At 39.4% G+C, this 22,242-nt stretch overlaps 1 protein-coding gene across 2 annotated transcripts in view; it reads left to right on the top strand.

The window, feature by feature from the left end:
* LOC115013496 (protein unc-13 homolog B-like) overlaps window positions 1-22,242 on the top strand; it is a 72,962-nt gene that overhangs the window by 16,441 nt on the left and 34,279 nt on the right. For both annotated transcript variants that reach the window (XM_029439842.1, XM_029439841.1), the window contains exons 9-20: window positions 314-455; window positions 2,027-2,196; window positions 2,450-2,565; window positions 3,295-3,458; window positions 5,036-5,186; window positions 13,510-13,578; window positions 14,186-14,275; window positions 15,028-15,168; window positions 15,932-16,164; window positions 16,847-16,932; window positions 19,761-19,887; window positions 20,517-20,613. In XM_029439842.1, the coding sequence (XP_029295702.1) occupies window positions 314-455; window positions 2,027-2,196; window positions 2,450-2,565; window positions 3,295-3,458; window positions 5,036-5,186; window positions 13,510-13,578; window positions 14,186-14,275; window positions 15,028-15,168; window positions 15,932-16,164; window positions 16,847-16,932; window positions 19,761-19,887; window positions 20,517-20,613 (1,586 nt within the window). The remainder of the gene's footprint in view (window positions 1-313; window positions 456-2,026; window positions 2,197-2,449; window positions 2,566-3,294; window positions 3,459-5,035; window positions 5,187-13,509; window positions 13,579-14,185; window positions 14,276-15,027; window positions 15,169-15,931; window positions 16,165-16,846; window positions 16,933-19,760; window positions 19,888-20,516; window positions 20,614-22,242) is intronic.

The raw sequence follows: 22,242 nt of genomic DNA, 5'->3' as shown, positions 1-22,242 counted from the left end.
CCAAGTCAACTTCTCTGTGGTGATCAGAAGCCACGTCACTGCTTCAAACCTTTTTAAAAGACCTCTTTCTACCTGTTGCTACCCATCATCTGCCTGTGAGTCACGAGTGATGTGTTACGAGGCTTTGCATAACTGTGTGGGTGATATCTTGTGTGTGTGTGTGTGTGTGTGTGTGTGTGTGTGTGTGTGTGTGTGTGTGTGTGTGTGTGTGTAGTGAATGAATGAGACAGAAAGATGACTGTAACGAGTAGGTGTTTGTTCTTATGCAATTTTGATTGTAACCCTATGTGTGTGCGTGTGTGTGTGTTATCAGTCGTCAGTGCGCAGGGTCTCCAGGCCAAGGACAGAACGGGCTCCAGTGACCCGTATGTCACCATCCAAGTAGGAAAGACCAAGAAGAGAACAAAGACCATCTACGGCAACCTGAACCCAGTCTGGGAGGAAAAATACAGCTTGTAAGTTCTTCCTGGATGTAAAGCTCAGCTGGAGTTCTGGCAAAGTGCCCTGACACATTCACCTTACATTGGTGGAAGAAGATTTCAGATAGTCTGGATGTTTTGAAGTGGGGTTGTATGAGGTACTTATCCATAGTCAGTGTATTACCCACAGAAGATGGCGATTGGAAGTGGGCAGCAGTTACCGCACTGAAGTTAAGCAATGTACTGCTGTGGACGGTTCCGTCAGCAAAACATATTTTAGCCACTTAAGAGAAAGTCTAAAATCAATGTCAGTTTAAGTGTACGCTATGTTTAATATTAATATTTTCACCGCTTTACCCTCCTGTCTGACAGCCCTTTCCGAAGGGTAACTTGGGGTAATTTGTGTTCTCTTCAAAACCACCAGACTCTGTTCCTCCCCCAAAATGCAATTCTCTGGCACCGCTGCTGACAATCATGTGGCAGTTAAAAGTAATTTTGTTTGTTTACCAAGTATCAAAATATGCGTGTAGGGGGGCACAAAACTGACCGTCTGCATAGTGTAATCTATCCATTTAATCTGGCTACGTATAATTAGTAGTTTGCCTTTAACTGCTTTATAATCCATTTACTTTAATCTATAATCGTGCATCATATGTTTTAATGTAAAATATTATATGCTACGACTATACATGTGAATGAATAAAGAGTAAAAAGTACTTTAAAATGTAATTACAGTCTTTGAATAAAGCTACTTAGATACCTTCCACCACCCTCACCTTATCATTTATTTAAGAAAAGTACTACTTTAGTAAAAGGATTAATAGTATAAGGAATATGTACATCAGTGCATTTGTGATTGCCAAAACACCTCTTATACATATTAATGTTTTTTATAGTAGGGCTCTTGAGTGTTGGTTGATTGATGTGATGTTTCTTCATGTGCTACTTAAGGGAACTGTGGTCTAGACTGTGTGTTAGCAAAAACTCTGCTTAGAGGACATACAGTACAGATAAGATTATACAACAGGTTAAGAAATTAACAAATGATGTGTTATGCATAAACACGTAAGGAAGTGGCGTGGAGAGTTACAATATGTATTGGCTCGGTCAGTATGTAAAGCTGAATACTTTGGATTAGTGGTTCTGTCACAGTTCAGGTCAAAAGACATCTCGACATCTAGTCAAAACTATCAAAAGTATTCCTTTTTTTATTAACAGCATTTCAAAAACAATATTTCAACATGTTAGTTAGACTTGCTTTACATTGAAATATAGTAATTAAAATGCTGTATAAACAACATTTATATGTAAGGTAAAGATCTAAAGAACTAACCTTACCAAACCAAATTTAGCCAGGTTTTAGCCAAGACATCTAAAACCTTTTTTCCCCTTCAAGTCATCCAATAATATAATATATATATATATATATATATATATATATATATATATATATATATATATATATATATATATAATCAGACGCACAGCTTTTAAGTATTTTTGAACATATGTTCATTTTCCGGGCATTCAAACCTTTCACCTTCAGCAATCTGCTCCAACACATTTGTTAAAACAACACGTCGCCCACCTGTTCTCTGTCTCCACAGCGAGTGCCATAACTCATCGGATCGTATCAAGCTGCGGGTTTGGGACGAAGACGATGACATTAAGTCGCGAGTAAAGCAGCGTCTGAAGAGGGAGTCTGACGACTTCTTGGGTCAGAGCATCATCGAGGTCCGAACTCTGAGCGGGGAGATGGACGTCTGGTACAACCTGGGTATGTAGTCACTCAGGACAATGGAATGGAAGTCACTCAGGAAGTGTGGATTTGCTCATTAGCCCGGCAGTTGGGGCGCTCACTGTCGTCTTAGATCCAAAGTTCAACTCTGAGCGATGTATGATGTCAGAGTAATTGTGTGTGTGTGTGTGTGTGTGTGTGTGTGTGTGTGTGTGTGTGTGTGTGTGTGTGTGTGTGTGTGTGTATGTGTGTGTGTGTGTATGCGTGTGCGTGTGTGTTTCTCCACTTGCAGAAAAGAGAACAGACAAGTCGGCGGTGTCTGGTGCTATTCGTCTTCAGATCAGTGTGGAGATCGAGGGAGAGGAGAAGGTGGCACCCTACCACGTGCAGTACACGTGCCTTCATGAGGTAACACACAAACAAACACACACAAGCATACACTTGTCAGGGGGAAACTGACAACAGATAGTCTGCGACAAGAGTCTCGCTCTGCTTGTATCTGCACAAACACATGCACACTGGTACTTTACTGGAGTCCATAGAGAGATGGGCTCTTGTCACTAGAACACATGAATCAAATATTTTCATAATTGTTTAGTCTTTAAATGTCAAAACAAAGTAAAAACTGTCAAAATCTTTAAATGTCTTGTTTTGTCCGACCAACAGTCAAAAAGCTTATCACATTCACAATTCACACGCTTGATAAATGACTTTGAACCAATTTGTAATTAAAATGGTTGTAGATTCATTATCTGCAGATACAGTTTACTAATCTATTAATTAATTAATTATTTAAGCAATAAATTCAAAGGAACAGGATAGGAAATAAATAGAATTGTTTTTCTGAAGTTTGAATCTGAACAGACAAATCCTCTAAATTGTAAATGGAGCAAGAAAGACATTTATCAAAATTGCCAGATGTCGATCATTTCTCAATTGGCCATAAAAAGTAATGTTAACACCCAGCAGTGACAAGTCCAAAATGTCAGAGTTGTATTTAGCTGCGATGATTTTTTAACAACCTTTGAAGCCCGAGCATCTCAGCTCACTATTGTGTAACTTGGCTAAACCCCGGGCAGTTGTTTACTTGCTTGAGCACTGCTGATGTTTTCTTGTCCTCTTGTCCTTTACTTGTAGAACATGTTCCACTTCTCGACGGACATAGAGGGAGGCGGCGTCGTGAAGATCCCCGCGGCTCACGGAGACGATGCCTGGAAGGTTTACTATGATGAGTTGCAGCAGGACATCGTGGACGAGTTCGCCATGCGCTATGGCATCGAATCCATATACCAGGCCATGACGTAAGCTCAGTGTTAAAATGTGTGTGTGTGTCTGTATCTGAATAGTCCGCCAGGCGCTCCAATTCTCCATGTTGTTAGCTAATTGTGTGCATGTGTGGGTAAATCCAATCAGGAAATACTTGAAATGGGTTTGTGTGTGTGTGTGTGTGTGTGTGTGTGTGTGTGTGTGTGTGTGTGTGTGTGTGTGTGTGTGTGTGTTCATGTGATGAGAGGTAGGCGGGGTTGTCATGAACTATAAACAGCATGCAAATTAGTTTATCATATCTAATGAGAAAAGATGACCCGTCACCTCAGAGATTTCCCGGCTGTTTGATCGGATCATTGTCGGCAGGTGGAGAGAGACTCAAAGAGCACACACACACACGTTTACACACACTGGTTTAATTATATTTTAATGTTGTAATTTGACATTAAAGGGATTCAAGGAGCACAAACACATAACATAATCATGCTGGGCAGCATTGAGTAAATTGAAGTTGTAAGCAGAAATGGCTCGGACTGTCCCAGTGGAAATGAGTCAATCAATAACACAGCCAAATGAACATGGTGTGTGAAATACACAGACGCTCTGTGCTCATTCTAGAAGTCTCACATTTGAACCTCGGCTACATTTTGGTTTCTTCACTGGAATAAGCTGTTGGCTAAATTCATATGTGTCTGTTTTCATGCATCCTGTCAGGTTTCTAATATTTCACGCTGATTAGTAAAATGCTATTAGCTGTCATATTGATAATTTGTGTTCATTAGTTCACAAATCTGTACCCTAGAATTAACAATGTTGTGCATGAGTTGAAACATTGGGCCTCATGCATTTTCCTAAATTTCTCTTAAACTTTCTCAAGTCAACGCCAGATGAACCAAACATTCTCAACCATCCAAAATACCCAGGTGTGCTGAATCCCACTTGATCATAAATTGGAGGCATTTGGTCGCTTGTTTATTATTAGCATTGGTAACTCCCCTAAACATTATATAAGGGCGGGTGTTGTATAAATACTCTGGCCAATAACTGGAGATAATGCCACCAAAAATAAACTGTAAGAAGAAAACTTCAGCAGTAGTGAAATCAAGGTACCGTTAAATAAACAAAGTAAATGTGATTTTCCAGAGCCTCAGTATTTTCTCAGACTTTTCTTAATTACATAATTACAAAAAGTAAATGAGAGGTTTAATGTTAAAGATGCATCTGATATATTAGTGTACAACTGAGGGTGGTTGGAGAAAAATGGCTACGCTGGTGATCGACTGCTTTTACTTCATCTTCACTTAATTCATTTTTGTTGGTTTCCCTCCCACCTCTCTGTCTGTCACATCTCCAATCATTCCCAACCCTTTCATCCCTCCAATCCTACTTCCTCCTCCTTCTCTACAATTTATGTCATCCATCCTCTTTCCGATCTCTCTCTCGCTGGCTTTTTCTTCTTCCCAACTCTTTCTTCTTTGCTTCACCTGTCTCATCTTCCCACCCACTTTTCTTTGTACACCTCTTACTACTTTTAAACCTTAAATCCCCCTCCTTCCAAACCTGCTAACCTTCTTCTTCCCCTCCTATCTTTCTCCTTTCCTTTCCTCCCCAGCCATTTCTCTTGCCTGTCCTCTAAGTACATGCTGTCAGGGGTGCCGGCAGTGATGAGCACTCTGCTGGCCAACATCAATGCCTTCTACGCCCACCCAACCGCCTCCACCAACGTCTCTGCTCCGGCCAGATTTGCAGCCTCCAACTTCGGGGTAAGTGACAACCAGAAGCAATAAAATAAACACAGATAAACACTAACCTTTCCAACACAATCCGACTAGTCAATTTGGCATTATCTTTTTGTGACACAAAGATTCAGTGCAGACACGGATTGAAGGCCAAACCAGACTTTTCACTGTGCTGCAGAAACCTACCTCATCAAACTAAACATGTTGCTTGTGATATATGATATTATTTCTACAGCAAGGTAACAACAATTGCACAACTTCTGCCAAGTGCCAAATATTAGCGATATAAAAGCAGAAGTTTCATGCGTTTCCCAGTATTTCTCTGGAGGTTATGGGCCGGCTCTTTCTCTGTCTCTTTCTTTAATAAATGCATCCTTCTTGAGTCACAACTGATTTCTCAGACACTACTGATATAATTCAGATAAAGCCTGGGAAATGATTACCCTCTCAAAATCACCCTGACGTGGATATTGGTTGCACCACAATTACAGGTTAAAACAATGACAGTGGCAAATGATTGGGGATGACATGTTTACCTCATCCGTTCTTTGTCTTTCCAGAGCACCGTGGATACATAACAATGTTAAAATATCGAGGGCATGTTGAGATTCTGCTGGCGGTCAAAGCATCTCTTTTTAATGAATTTAACATTTACCTTCAAGCTGCTTTTACCCAAACAAAATGCTTTTCTCTTATTGATAAATGTATTTCAGAATAGACAGATAGCTTTTAGTCGCTGTAATGACATTGATAAAAAAAAATTACTACTATTTTCTGCAAGCCCCTATAAAGATCTTACAAGACTAAATTCAAGTTTAAAACTGGACAATTGGATTTCAAGTTTAACGGAACAGACCACACCCACACACAGAGTAGAAATACACAGACAGACACAAAAGAGCTGACATTCAGAGACTGAGATTTAATCTTGTGCAGGTAAGAAATGTTTGAAGTAGCCTTAAAGCTACAGTTTGACCTACACACAGTCTTCTCACAGAAGGTGACCCATTTTCTCTGTAATACTTCAACATCTCCTATACTCAAAACATCATATTTCATAAACTTCTTTTAATGCAAAAATCTTAATTTGTAAAGTAACTAAAGCTGTAAGATAAATGTAGTGAAGTATAAAGTACAATATTTCCCTTTGAATTGTAGTGGAGCAGAAGTATAAAGTGGCATGAAAAGAAAATACTCAAAGTAAAAGTACCTCAAATTTGCAGTACAATACTTGAGTAAATGTACGTAGTAACTTTCCACCACTGGTCCCCTGAGATGTCTGACCGTGACGATACTGACTTGTATCTGTGCAAAGTTTATCACTAGAGAGCTGTTTTCACATTCCTCTGCTGAAGAGAGAATTGTCTGCAGTTCCCCAGAATCTGAGACTCAAAGCTACTTGGGCAAACTACATTAAGTATACGTCTCAAAGTAACTAATCAAATGCAAATGCAGACACATGTCGACACGGAAACAGTCTTTGACAAAACACCGGCTGAAACCTCCAGCAAAAAGCGGGCAGAGTACAGAGAGCGAGAGTTAGCACTAGCATTAGCATTAGCATAGTGAAAGTTTTGACAGTAAACAACATAGAGTGCACCTTTTGGATATAAAGTGGTCCCTGCAGCTTCCTTACACTATCTACCAAAAACCCCAACTAGATATTAGTGTATGTTTCACAAGCTCTAGTGCTGTATAAAGTTACAATCTAACAAGCTAACAAACAACATAAAGAAATAAAGGATGCTGACTATACTTACCCTTTTGATACATCTGCTAGTTTTGGTACTCCTCCAACGTGTTTGGCTGACTCTTTCCGATGTTTCCTCTAACGGAGAAAATAGAGCAGCCGCGAGCAGCAATGGGCGAGCAAGGCCAGATACAGAATATTTCAATAAGGGAGAAAGAGTATAATGTGCTTCCAGCCCCTTTTCTTTTTCATTGTGTATGTGAGAAACACATGTTAAACACAATATTAATCATAGCAGAGTATTTTAACATACTTTAAAACTTACCTGGAGGCGGACTTTAAAGCTTGACTTGTTTCGTCCATTAGAATGACCTGTAGAGAGCCAGTAAGTGTTGTGTATGCTGCTAATAAGCTTCCTCATTAAAAGGTAATGTATTACCACTGTGGGACCTTTGGAACGGCTCTGAACTAACTTTGCTGTCGCCCAAATTCAGCCCGCGGCCCCCACAGGATCCACTGACGGGCGGGGGGGGGAGACAATGACAGTTAGAGGGCAAGCTTAATGACTCCTGGGATCTTTGCCAACAGTGGCGACTTCGGTTCTCCTACCGGTTGCACTCAGATGCCGGTGATATACGAGCAACTGCAGGCAACGTGCTCTTGCTTTAATACAACGGTGTGGATCTATATATGTGCTGGTAATAAGCCCTGCTGGATAGATTGATAAGTTTATTTATCACATTAAATGATGAACTTTATTTTCTATGCGTCTATCTGGGTAATTCATGTGTTTCTTTAAGCTGTTCTCTCTTCTCCTGTTTGACCATAGAGAACATAAGTTACAGTCTAATGACTCGACAGTAATTAATGCATGACTCAGCTTGAATTTCTGTATCAATTAATTCATGACATATCGTACACTCTAGCATAGAGGACAAACACTCATTAATGACTAAGCCACTATTAGCTAATGTTTTGACTTCAGGTAAAAACGAATTATCCTAAAGTGACTATATTCTATAAGCATTGATTAACCTGTGAGCTCTAAGGTATTTACAAAGGTATTACTCACTAATACACTATACTATCACTATAACACCTTTCAACAACAAGGAAATTCAAAATGCTTTACATGAAAAGGAATTAAGGCCAAAGAATAAATAAGGGTTCGAAATGAACTGATGAGAATCGGAATAACGATAATTATTTATTACTCATTGGAAACGCAAACCTCTCTGCAAGGTGAAGTAGCCACTGATGGTAAAGTTACTTGAGGAAAGTGACACTATTCCCAAAGCACACTGGCTCGTGGTTCCTCCCAATCGAAGGGAGTAACTCACACATGTAATGTTGTTTGTAAAGTCACATGGTTGAAACTCACACTGTAATCAAGATAAGCTATTAGTGAGTTAGCAGCGTTTTGTTTTCAAAGTACTCTTCCTTAGGGCCAAAAAAGGTACTTTTCGCATCACTGTCCTTGTTTACTATGGTTTGTGTTGCAGGAGACATCCTGTTGGTGCATTTCTTATTCAGCACTTGAAACTATTTTTAAATAAAGATTATCAAAACTAATTTGATTTCATTCATAAACAAATAAAAATACCAGCTTAGTGGTCTAAGTTGCATACTATTCCAGTTGGGGGCTTTTGGTGCACGTCATCCCTTGCTCTCTCCACATGGTTCCTGTCATCAGCCAAATAATAGGCAAAATGTCATAAAAATATCTAACAATAATACATATAAATATAAAATATGAACTGAATCAGAACTTAATCAAACCTGAATAGTATCATGTTAGTCAGTTTACTGTTTTCTTGAAACAATTAAGTAATCTCTTTTAAATCATTAGAGGGGTCACTTAGTTTTTCGTATTAACTTTATATCCGTCAAATCTATATGTCTTAACCGTAATCAAGTTTTTTATCAGAGGTATTTTCGAACAACTTAAAAAAATTAAAAATATTCAATGATAACTGTTTGACTGACTGTCTGACTGTTTGTCTGTCTGACTGTCTGTGTCTGTCTGACTGACTGTCTGACTGACTGTCAGACAGTCAGTCTGACTGACTGTTTGTCTGTCTGTCTGACTGTCTGTCTGTCTGACTGTTGTCTGTCTGACTGTCTGACTGACTGTCTGTCTGTCTGTCTGTCTGTCTCTCTGGTGTTGCTGTGCTTCCTCCTCGACAGACCTTGAACATCACGTATATTATTTCCCTCCTTCTCTGTTTCTGGTTCTTAATTGCTTTTTCTTTTTGTTTTCTTCTTTCTTTATTAAAATGTTGAGCCAAGCCAAATTCAATGTACCTGTTGCCATGGCAATATGGTGATAACTAATTAGCAAAACTTCACTTCCCTCTCGTCTGTGTCTGTCACTCCCTCTCCTCTTCCCCACTGTCGTATCGATCTGTTCTTCCTCTCCTCTGCTCTTCATAATTCATCGCTGAGATCTTGTCATCAGCAGTTTTAGTGACACTGTCTGGTGTGTGTGTGTGTGTGTGTGTGTGTGTGTGTGTGTGTGTGTGTGTGTGTGTGTGTGTGTGTGTGTGTGTGTGTGTGTGTGTGTGTGTGTGTGTTGACTACAGACATGCCAACATCTCAAACTCCCCCTCACTTTTTGAGGGGGTAGCTGTTGATGCAACAATACACTTTGCCAATGGGAACAAACTTTACTCACTGGATTCTTTTTGGGGGTTTTTTAACCTTAAATTATTTTAGCTTCTGAGCATGTACAGTGTTGTTCTTTTACAGTTACCCCTTAGCCACGATACACCTTCATACCTGAGAGCTCCTTTGTTGTCAGCTACGGGCAGTACTGTGAAGCTGCTGTGAATGTGTAGTCAAGTTTAAAACCAAAGAAAGAAAGCAAAGATATATAACAAGAGAGTGATAAAACTGAAGATGAAGTGACCAGTGCAATGTTGAATAAGAGACACTGTGCAACTGGCACACTTCACTAGTGTAATCTTGAGAGTCTTTTACTCAGAGCAGGTCAGCTAAATGTGCACAAATGTCAAATCTGTCCACAGGTAAGTATACAATACAACATCTGTGAACAAATAAGGTTTACAATCATACATTGATGTTTACTTTAAATGGATAATTCTCATTAAGATTTTAGTGTTTCTCTGAAGAAATGACAACTACTGATAGACTCAACACATCTAATTAAACTACAGTAAAAGTCTCAAAACACTTTAATTCGTACCAAAAATAAATAGTTCTTTAAAGGGAAACCTCTTTGGCGATTATTGGGAAAGTACAGACCCTGTTGAATAAAAGGTAACCTGTCGTTGGGTCAGTGATTTTCATCTAAAATGAAGTCATCACAATGGTCACTGACATTAAAGGACAACTGAGACCGTGTGTCATAGCCAAACTAATCATTTGTCACAAACTTCTGTTTGGCTCTTGGACTTTTAGTTTTTGAAGTGATTGTTCCAGCTTTGGTTTGGCAACAGTTCTTCCAGGAACAGAGCCATACATGCTGTTTCCTCCCAAGATAATTGAATGTTGTCTGTCTTTGGCAGCTTGTTTAAGGCACCCTTTATTAGCTTGTGGTGATTCTGAACAAGAACAACTGAGAAGCTTTGGTGCTGAAACAGGCAGATTGGGAGAAAAAACGTAATTAGGTTGGACTCACAGCCTTGCCTTGCCCTCTTTACTGCCCTACAGTGTCACAAAGGTCACAAAAGACGTTATGTTTGGTCTGCTCTGCACACCACTGATTCATTAGTTAATGTCCCAAGATTTGGACAAGCAAACACTTGGTCAGGGGAAAGAGGTCATAATGTCTATAAAACACTAATAATATCATATATAATAGTACTTTTTGAAAAGATTAACTCCAACAATACCAACAATCTCTTAAAAGTTTTGGGGTATTCATAAACCTCAAAATACAAAAGAAAGGCTACGGAATATTTATTTAATGGTGATGAAAACTGTGTTTCTAAGAATATGTTCCTGGTTGCACACTTTTATGCAAAAAAGTTGAAATTCAGCTACAAGTGATAATTTCCATTTTTCCCCTCCGGCTACTTAAATTAATTGTGAGGTGAAGCCTTTGGACTTGTAATGTGAGTTATTCCCCATTGATAAAAGACATTTATCATACATTGGAGGAATTGAAACACATGCCAAATGTTTTATGATCGCATAAATTGTGTCACAGCAGCAGAGGATGTTCAGCAAAGCACTGCAGTAGACCTGAAGGGTGGAGGCTGCCCATGTGGGGAAAAGGTAACAAGGAGAATGGAAGCCAATTACAAGGAAGGACAGTGTGACAATGTGTTATTTCTTAAAGGTCAAGACTGATCTTCTTTTTAGGTCAGTGTTTGTTTGTGTGTGTTTTTGAGGACAGTCTTTGAAATTGAGGACATTTTGTCTGGCTCTCACTTCTTGATTGTAATTTTGAGGTGAAGGTTTAAGGATAAGACTTGTTAGGTTATATGTTTCTTATTGTTGACAAATCCCATAAAAAGGTAGCTTGACAACACTGGAGCTCTAAAACTTGTTAGTAGGATACATTTATTGTTAGTGTTTTTCTGAGGGTCCGTCGAGAATTTAAAAAATATTACCGACCTTATCCTTTAAGGCATGTAGTTGTGCAAGTTAGTGTTCGGGATCTCTCCCTCCCTCTCCTTCATTTTCTCTCATCCAAAACCACATTTATCTCCTAGTTTTTTTATTCTCATGAGTCACAAAGCTATAGCACTCTGTGTCTCTGGTTTCTGTGGAATAAATACCAACTGTTTGCATTGTTCCTGCCACCATGGGATTAACTGACAGACACAAACAAAACAAGAGTTGAAAGAGTTTCAAAAGTTTATCAGAATTTGGCAATTTTTTTATTGGTCTTCTATGCCAGGTAATGTTGGCCATCACTCACTCTTTCATCCAAAGATAAATACAAAGGGAAACCCTTTCCAATATACTAACAATGCACAAACTAATTGCTGTGCAACCATGACTGGTTACTTTTCCAAGGAAGGGAAAGATTGAGGTACACTTTTCAACTGTTATATAATCAAATTGCACTAATATGGGATTCACCTCCACTGTTACTGTACCTATTAGATAAGTGTAGTTCTAGTGCAACACTTTGCTAACTATTGAGGGACCTTTGCCAATTTCTAGGGAGGCTGGAATCCCCACTCCCCCTCCCCACGCTCGATCTCTCTATCAAACAAAAACTCATTTTATCTCCTTAGTTTGACAGCCATGTCGTGACTGCCCCTACGCCAGAATATTCCCTCTCTCTCTCTCTCTCTCTCTCTCTCTCTCTCTCTCTCTCTCTCTCTGTTTTTTACTTCCTGTTTGCTTTCTTGGCATGACAAGGAAATACATTTGCGTTGCCAAAACATATGAAAGAAAGTAGTGGATGAAAGACAGAATAAGCAATGGGGATACCGCTACTGGCTGTAGCTCAGGTGATAGAGCGGGTTGGCCATTGATCATAGTGTGGTTCGATCCCCGGCTCCTCCTGTCCATGTGTCTCCATGGTTTTAAACAAGACACTGAACCAAAATTGCTCCCAGTGGGAAGGCCCTCCATGTGAGTGTGCAAGTCTCTAAACAAATGCATTTTTTATATAAATGTGATACAAAGAACTGTGAAAAGGGAACACGTTTCTTACTAAAGCCTCCTGTGTGTATCCTTGAGGTCTAACAAACACGTCGAGTGCATTTCCTACTTCATAAATCATTTGTAAAACAGGTTTTTGAAGTTATTTTAAATCCTCCACTCTTTACATTCGCGTTTGCTTGCTCTTCCTCTTCCCTGACTTTGTTGTGTGTTTCTTGGATTAGAGTGAAACTCAAGTATATATTTACATCCTCATGCGTGATACAAACATAGCTCCACAGTGCTAATAGTGGTCAAAACAAACACAAACAGAAAGAAAGCCTCATTTGTTTGGCCATATTGGTTTAAGACCAACTTGTTTTGGCCTCACAGCGTCTTCATCAGGGAGAACAGTTGTTGTATGTTTATTAGAAGTGTGCACCGGCCACTATCAGAAATGGGGTTTGATTTGATACAAATCTTGAGGTATATAGCTCACCATATATCTTGTGTATCCTATCATTTAGTGGTATGTTCATAAGTTATATATCCAGTCAGTCACAAATACAATCACGTCAACTGCGTTCAAATAGTAAGGTTTCAGTGAAAATGCATGTGTTTGTGAAGTAGTGAGAGCATACGACTGGATAAATAAGACTTTATACTGCACGAGTTGTGTCATCAAGTCATCTCCGTTCTTCGAAACACGGGGTGAGTAATTGATATACAAATGATGATTTTGAGGGTGAAGTAATCCTATAAAATCTGTGTGGGTTAACAGATGATGTGTCATCTGCCCGTCTTGTCTCGTGAAAGCATAAAGCGTAAAGTGAGATTCTGCTGTTGCTGTTGTTCTGCTGCTCTAATAGTCTTACATTTGCAGAAGAACTGTGTCTCTTTTTTATATATTTCTCAGACAAATTATTTATTTTTCTCTGCATCATTTCAGCCCCTCTGTTATTCTCCATGGATGCTAGACTACACACATATTCACACAGAGACAGACACTCGCATTCAGACGGACACAGAGGCTGCAAATTGCAGTGCAAGAATCTGAGCGAAATGTGTTTGCGCTTTCTTTTCTCTTTCGAACAGAGAGATCGTTTTGTGAAGCTCCTGGACCAGCTGCACAACTCCCTCCGTATCGACCTCTCCATGTACAGAGTGAGTCCCTGCTTTCAGCTGCTTTCATGCTTTCCTACACCACTCACAGGTATAGCTTGTGCGTGTGTCCCCATTCATTCAGACAAAATGACTTGCTGGGGAGGTAAAAATATTGAATGAATACAATACATTAGCATAAACTATTAATTTATCAGCCTCAAATGTCTTCAACAAATATTTGTCCACCTCCTGCTGTCATCTGGCTTCTTTATTTCCTCCAATATGCTCTTGATGTTAAAAATACTGTCTTCTGAGAAACTCAGATGTTGTTTATTTTTCTATCTCTCGAGGTCACAGCAGATTTTTCATATTGTTTTTTTGTCAGGATTATGCTGTTTGCATTAATCATACGCCATGCAGTGATAAAACAAAAGCTGAGCCTGATATGATGAACTTTAGAAAGCCAAACAAGGACGGCAACGGAGAAAATAAATCAGTTATAGAAAAAATGGGTTTAGTCTTATAATGATGATAAACTAAAATAATTGTTAACTGTTTAACAAGTGTGTGTGTGTGTGTGTGTGTGTGTGTGTGTGTGTGTGTGTGTGTGTGTGTGTGTGTGTGTGTGTGTGTGTGTGTGTGTGTGTGTGTGTGTGTTTGTCTGCAGAACAACTTCCCAGCCAGCAGCAAGCCTCGCCTCAGTGACCTCAAGTCAACAGTGGATCTTCTCACCAGCATCACCTTCTTCAGGATGAAGGTAGACACAACTTCTGATGTCGCTACAGAAGGCATTATATATCGTGTGTTTTCTTAGAAGTTATTTCTGGTTTCAAAACCTTTATGTTTACTTTAGAATAGGGAAAAATGTAGCGAGAGAAATATCCAATGGTAAAATAATCATAATCTGAACTTGTATTACATAACCTGAAGACTCGAGTCAACTGCCACTACACACTGCCCAGAATTGCCTTGTGAAGACTTCCACAGGGATAGAAACACAAGAGCAAACACACACACACACACACACACACACACACACACACACACACACACACACACACACACACACACACACACACACATACACACACACAGAGTTGAGCTGCAGTGTTGATTGCAGCCTCTGACTAATGCCTCAGAGTGAGCTTGTGCTGTTGAGTTCAGGTCTGTTATGGGAAGATTGATTCCACAGTGGAGGAGAGAGAAAAGGTTGTGGATCTGTGTGTGTGCATGTAGGAGATAAACTTAGGTTTTGGCCAACAATACACGCAAATAAATGTACCTTGCCTCTCAGGGCTTCAATACCTTTTATGGTTATCTCATAGTTGAGTAAAATGTTACAACCTTTAGGCTTCAAAACAAAGCAAGTCGAAACCTCAATGTGTCTGGTGATCACAGCTTCCTAGATTACCTGAGCAAAATGATATCATAATATTTATATATTTTCTTGCTATATGGCTAATGAATGCCCGTGTGTTTCTGTACAATTTATGTCTGACTTGTCCATAGGTCTTGGAGCTGCAGAGTCCTCCCAGGGCCGCCAACGTGGTGCGGGACTGCGTTAAGGCCTGCCTGAACTCCACCTACGAGTACATCTTTAACAACTGTATGGAGCTCTTCAACCGCCAGTTCCAGCCCGCCGTGCAACCAGTGAGTTGCTAAGCATCGACATGTTTTGAGCCTCTGGAGGAATGAGCCTTCTCAAGTCTGTGCCTTTCTCACCATGGGAATTTAATAATGTTGTTGTCGTCGTTGATTCCCCATTTGACCGTCTGCCCATAACTACCAGGCAACCATTCTACACGGTGAATCAGAGGCAGCTGCTTATGGTCGGTGGAAAACTGTTACTTTGTCACAGTTTTGATGTTCTTACAGTGAGGACACAAAATGACACAAAATACTTTCAGATCCTGGAGTTGTTCTTAGACAAAGCTCCATTTGAGAGTACAGTCACTTCCCCTAACCGCTCATATGAATCTCAGTACATGGAGCACGTTCTTACCCTTAATTGAGTCTCCATCAGCCGAAGAATGATCACAACAACACTGAATATATTTTTAACTGTGCCCAGAAAGATTCATGTCTTAATGTGTCTGAACTCAATAAACCAGCCTGTGTTCAGTATAAATTAACAATATTTTCCAGCTTTATGGAGTGTGCAGCGCTTTGTCACACAAACATGGAGCTAGAATCTTTGAAAACAAATCAATATAGTTTAGGAATAATATTGTAATCATTTATGTTAATTATTCAATGCAGATCATCAACTCTTGAGCACTGAAGCTTGTTTTTGTGCTGCCACTCATTTCATAACAGCATGTGTTTCCTTGTGCAAGTGCTGGACATTCAACGTGTCACAGGTGTAAAGAACTTAAACACATCATTTCATCTTCTGTCCTTGTCCCTCTTGCAGCCTGAGCCAGAGAAGAAAAAGAAGAAGAAGAAGGAAAAGGTGGAAGGAGAGGAGGAGGAAGGTGATGAAGAGGAAGAAGAGGAGGAGGAGGAAGAGGAGGAGAAGAAAGAGGAGAACCAGCAGGAGGAGCAGGGCCCGAGCATCCAGAATCTGGAGTTTTGGCCTAAACTCATCACGCTCATCGTCTCCATCATTGAGGAGGACAAGAACTCCTACACACCCATCATTAACCAGTCAGTCCTGAGTTTTAGTATCTCTTCATTTAGCTTAGTGTCGGTCTGAGATGAGTTGACAGTAAAAGTGTGCGTTCATTTCCATCATGTCAAAGTTTAGTGAATGAGTGAATTACATGCAATCATTATGTTTATTTTAAAATATTGCTACTTGTTGAATGTACAGTACATTTTGTACACAGCAGCCTCGTATTGCCTCTTCCAAACAGTACATGTTGAAATCTGTTAGCAATCACAGGTTTACATTTTTTATTTTTTTAAATAAAAGTATTGGGCAATAGACCTTGCAGTTTATTTTTAGAAGATTTTAATTCAAAATTGAATCCAAAATCTTGAATTCTTGGGTGATTTTTCAAACACATTATTTAATGTTATATTGGATTTTCTAACAGAATATACATCGCTAGCGGCACTTTATTTAATCTTGTTGCTGCAAGTTGTTTCCCTTGAATGACTATAAACAAAGTAGGCTGATAAAATGTTGGCTCACAAAATATTAATATCATTTTGTTTCCATTAGCTTCAAGCTGTAAAGGTCTGAGAAAAAACCCTGTGTGTGTGTGCGTGTGTGTGTGTGTGTGTGCGTGTGTCCGTCTGTCTTTTGCTTCATTGCAGATTTTGTTTGAAGATTGCCTAATAGTTTTACTGTCTGTCTGAACTCTGACTTCTTCCTCCCGTTCAGGTTTCCTCAGGAACTCGATGTGGGTAAAGTCAGCACGGAGGTCATTTGGCGGCTGTTTGCTCAGGACATGAAATATGCCCTGGAGGGTAAGGCTATGTGTGTTTGTATACAGTGTGTGTGCGTGTGTGTGCGTATGTGTGTGTGTGTGTCAGAGAGAGAAGGAGTAGCAGCTTGCCTACTTTGATCCCACTCGACTTTCAAACTTCACTTCATTCTCTCCATCAACTCTCGTTCTTCTCTTTCCATTGTCTCTTCCAGTGTTGCATAAAGGCGACCAATACCGCAGGAACAATGGTGAGATTATAGACAAACATAACGTAGCTGATGACAAGATACAGTCAGAAGTCAAAGCTATAACATCGCTTGAGAACCAACCTGGAAAAAGTCCAAAAAGAATACAGTACCAGTCAAAAGTTTGGACACACTTTCTCATTCACATTGAATGAGAAAGAGAAACCTTTGACTGGTACTGTACATTTTGATCAAACCTCTTTGGCAACTGGGTGTCAATGGAATACACTCTCTAAAATGTTAAAATGCTATAAAAAATGAATGTTATAGTGCATTGGGTGTTGTCAAAAATGTGCTCGTTCTTAGACAAGTAAATACAGATTCTAGCACAGTGAGAAACCTGCCTATAGCGGGATTGATTTCCGCTGAAGCTCTTCACATTATACTGTAAGATATACTTTCCAGATAAATGCAGGAACAGCTGTTTTAAGTTAGTGAGCTATCATCAGAAAGTCCCTCTGTCTCATTTGAAACCTGCTTAGCTACTCAATACTCTGGCTTTTGACTGTGTCTCTAGTCTTGTAGAAACTGTTTGCACAACTGAAACTCGGTCTGGCAAACTGAGGCCTGTGGAGCTGAGTTTTGTAGCTGAGTCAGCACTCTGTTTGTCTAAGATGCTTTCTGACTGAGTTCAAATCAAAAAACGTTCTGTCTAGTTTCCTTCCGGCTCCCCTAGTATTGTGTTCTAACATTATTATGTTTTGCCATCTCTAACGCCCTTCTTGTTTCAATCACTGCTTTATCAGACCTGTTTCTCTTTTCTCTCTGAACTCTCATTGTGTCGTTTTGTTATCCTGTTGCCATCTCAGCTCCCACCACATTTCGCATCCGCAAAGTTGATTTCAACGCTGGTAAGGGCGTGTGTGTGTGTGTGTGTGTGTGTGTGTGTGTGTGTGTGTGTGTGTGTGTGTGTGTGTGTGTGTATATGAGTGTTTATGTGTATTGGTAATTCGTCATCTACAGCAGAGATTCCCAACCTTGCACAGTGAACCAACTTGATTGGTTCAGGCATGATCTGTTTCTTTATTTATCGCACCTTTATAGGAGAGACAAGAGTGCAAAAAATGGGCTGGCATTAAAACTAAACCAAATAATGGTCATATAATAAATAAATAAACACAGAAAGACCTCAATATTTTATGTACGGCTAAATGCTGAAAGGTGATGGCCAAGTGAGTACCTGATGACCCACTTTACTTAAAAATTGCAGCGTGACAGGTAATCATGAGGTAAATGCAGCACAGGCAGACGCACCAAGTTCAAGGTAATTAGCGCAAAAAGTAACTTTTAAAGTGAAGTTATGATTCAGCTTTTTTCCGCTTGCATGTGTTTCCTCGCGGCCCGTTAGCAAAGTATTTTCAAGGTTGGAAACCTCTGATCTACAGAAAATGTTTGCTTGTCAATGAGAAAACGAATGTCTACTTTTGACATTGTTTTAAATTATTTGAAAACAGGAAATACACCCAGACCTGTAGAAATAGACATCATCCTCATTGTGTAGATGACAAATATATTAGCATGTTTCCTTTCTTACTGCCTTTCCATGAACTACATTATTCTGATAACACTACCTCGGTGCACTGTGGCACTGGCTCTCACTCACTACTGTTAGTTTGTAATGTTGCCGTTGTCCCATAATTGGAGCCCAAAATTAAATCAGTGTGTAGACTTGGTCTTCAAGACTGGCCGGCTCGCTCTCATTCCTTCATATTTATTGTTTTGTTGGTTCATGAGACACAAACAACACTGATTGGATTTTGATGAAACTCGCAGGAAAGAATTTGAACCACTGTGTTGAAGCATTTTTAAATTACAACTGACCCAAGCTAATCACTGTTACTCTACTGGAGGGTTGTTTGTCTGACTCTCTGACAAACAAACATTTGGATCCTTTTATTAATATTGTTGTTCCCCACGGTGAATGTAAGGGGCCAGCCTAAGGATAGATCTCTCTTTGTTCATTTGTTTGTTGCTCCATCCATTTGTTACCCCTGATATATATATATATATATATTTCTCAGACAAAAATCATCTTTTCTTTATCAAACTAAATAATCACTTTTGCTGAGGTAGGGTATGAATTATGCAAAACAATGCATTTGTTTTTCCTTTGTCAAAGTGAGTCAGGAAATATTTTTTGTCTGAAATAACAAAAAAGTCTTAATTTAATTTGAACAAATACTAAATCAATCAATCTTCTTACCTATTTATTTTTCTGACTTAGGGAAGTCAAAATGCTTCATTTCATTCCTACTAGAAGGTAATTAAAACTAGTGGAATGATGCATCTCTGTCCTGTGGTCGGATGTGATCTGCTTCTTTGTCTGCAGGCTTTTTGTGCAGGGTCATGTGTGTATATATTTAAATGTGTTGCTCAGGATTATACAACTGCTCTTTTGTGAACTCACTACGTTTCACGAAGAAATGGCTAAAAGCAAACATGCACACAAAATTTCACAGTATTACAAATCTTCACCGAGAAACTGTAAACAAGCAACTGCTGAAGCAAACCTCAAGAGATAAATCTGGTGTGTTCGGTGTGTTTCTGCGTGTGTGTGTGTGTGTGTGTGTGTGTGTGTGTGTGTGTGTGTGTGTGTGTGTGTGTGTGGTTGTGATTTTTACAGAACACGAGAAGCATCGACTCTGTAAGACTGCTGACTACATGAACCTGCACTTCAAGGTCAAGTGGCTTTACAACGAGTATGTTAAGGACCTGCCCGCCTTCACAGACACTGTGCCTGAGTACCCTGCGTAAGACACACACACACACACACACACACACACACACACACACACACACACACACACACACACACGCCCTTACCAGCGTTGAAATCAACTTTGCGGACACACACTTTTTCCTCACTCATCTTCAGACAAATGGCAGCTCATCCTGATTCATAAGTTCTGTGTTGCAGTAAACATTATAGACACAGACTTCCACACACTTAAAGCGATCCTCACTAAGTTTGTACACTAGAAACCTGGATGACAGAGTAATGATAACATATTTTATTGATACCTTTCAAAACAAAGTTACCAGATGCTTTACACGGGTAAAACATTTCAAACAATGGTCACAATGAGACAGTAAAATCAGTCAAATAAAACAACAAGCATTTCACAGATTCATTAAATTCATTAAAACAAACAAATTAAATAAAACATAAGACATATTAGAACTGGAGACTTAGTAATAGATGGATTTATTTTTTTTAAATATATGCTTTAGAACTAAACAACAAAGTGTTTATTTTTTGTCAAAGCAACGATCATTTCAAAAGACTAAAAAGACTCACATCCAGTATGTTTTCTCATGTAAGAACTTTAAGCTTCATTAATAAAGGGAAGATTAATAACAGAGTTGTGTTACTTATCAGGTGGTTCCTCCAGTTTGTCCTGGCCTGGCTGTCTGAGAACGAGGAAGTGTCGATGGAGTTCATGCACGGGGCGCTGGAGAGAGACAAGAGAGAAGGGGTGAGTCAAAGACACGAGACTGTGGAGGGCCTTGTAGTCAGAAAAGCTATTCTGTGAGCAGAACGTTTTCAGCTCAGCATGCATCTATCCTTCATTACTAAGGCTTAGATATGTTTTTTGTTTACTCTAAAAATCCAGTATTCTATCCGTCCTTCTTTTCACTACTTTCAAAAAGGATAACAACTGTTTTTCTGTCCATTACTTGTGTTTACTGGTGTCAACAAACTACACAAAACTGTCAGCAGGTTGTTGGTTAGGGTATTAAAAACATAGTAATACAAAAGACAAACAAGTCTAAAAACCCACCAATTTCATCGTGCTTCAAGTTTTGGACCTATGGAGTCAGTTGGTAACTTTAGCCTCGTACTTGTAGCCTATATTTGTCACCTTTAAAAGCGTGTCAAATGAGCTATTAGTTGTTCCTGTTTGCAATGTCAGCATTGTACACACTGTACAATCACCACGGCCCCCGGTAGACCACCACACCTACAACAGACTATTCCACCACTGTTGTGCCATGTGCAATACTCACTTTGTACTTATATTATTTTTTATTCTATTTTATGTTTGATAGTGAAGAACACTTACAAATGTGATGATTCTCAGGCAAGTTCTGGATTAAGTTATATGGATTTATAAGTGGATTTATGGCCATTTGTTTACATCAGAGATAACATTATCCACAGAAAGTCACACTGAATCTAAAAAGCTGTGTATCATAACTTGGTGTTAAAGTTGTTTTTAGAAAACCAGCATGTGACTTTCCCTTTACCTCACACCATATTCATATTTCAGTAACTGTATAAAACATGCTTTTACCAATGATCTCTTTTTACTAAATCATCAGACGTTTTTACTTTTCCATTTCCTGTGGACAAAGAAATTGCCTCACTAGACGCCCGATTTTAATGAAGGAAACAATTATCAGGCTGCTCAGTTAGCGGAGATGAGACATTATGTTTGGGATACAAACTATAATGACTGGTGTATTACAACACAAATCTTGCATGAATATAATAAATTCAGATTGCTTTTACTTTCATAGCAAACACTCAAAAGCTATGCTTCAGTGCTTACAGTGTTCCCAAGCAGGGGGGCATTGAAGAGGGGACATGAGACGTAATGGAAGGTGACTCACGCACTAATAATATCCGGAAACAAATGTAAAAGGATTTTAGAAAAATCCTAATAAACGATCACCGTGAAGCAATATTTGCTACTAATGAACACTGTTATTTTAACATAAAAGCTACAACCAACCACAACCAAATCTAGTATCGTATAACGGCTACTTCCTGATTATCAGCCGTTGCTTCCAGCAGCTGAAAGCACAGTGAAACTGTGCAGTAGAAAGAATAGCTTTGTACAACACTGACATCCACAACAGAATGAAAGACAGATTCTGACCTTGTTCAGGGATGCTTTGATTCATTCACGTGTAGCGTGAGTTCTGCTTTTGGCCAGCCAGCCCCAGATTAACAGAATGATGGACGAGTGTTGTCTCTCGACCTCCTGTTAGTCCCCGGAGCTGCACTTCATCTTCAGGGAACTCTGTTGTTTCTCTGAACAACTCTTCTCTGTTGTTTTTTAAAAAGCAGAGAAGGATTGTGGTCAGGGCTGACACTGAAC

This window comes from Cottoperca gobio, chromosome 9 (genome assembly GCF_900634415.1).
Source record: "Cottoperca gobio chromosome 9, fCotGob3.1, whole genome shotgun sequence".
In the NCBI taxonomy this organism is placed as follows: domain Eukaryota; kingdom Metazoa; phylum Chordata; class Actinopteri; order Perciformes; family Bovichtidae; genus Cottoperca; species Cottoperca gobio.
The sequence above is the reverse complement of the archived record's forward strand: the minus strand, read 5'-3'. Positions and strand labels throughout refer to the sequence as shown.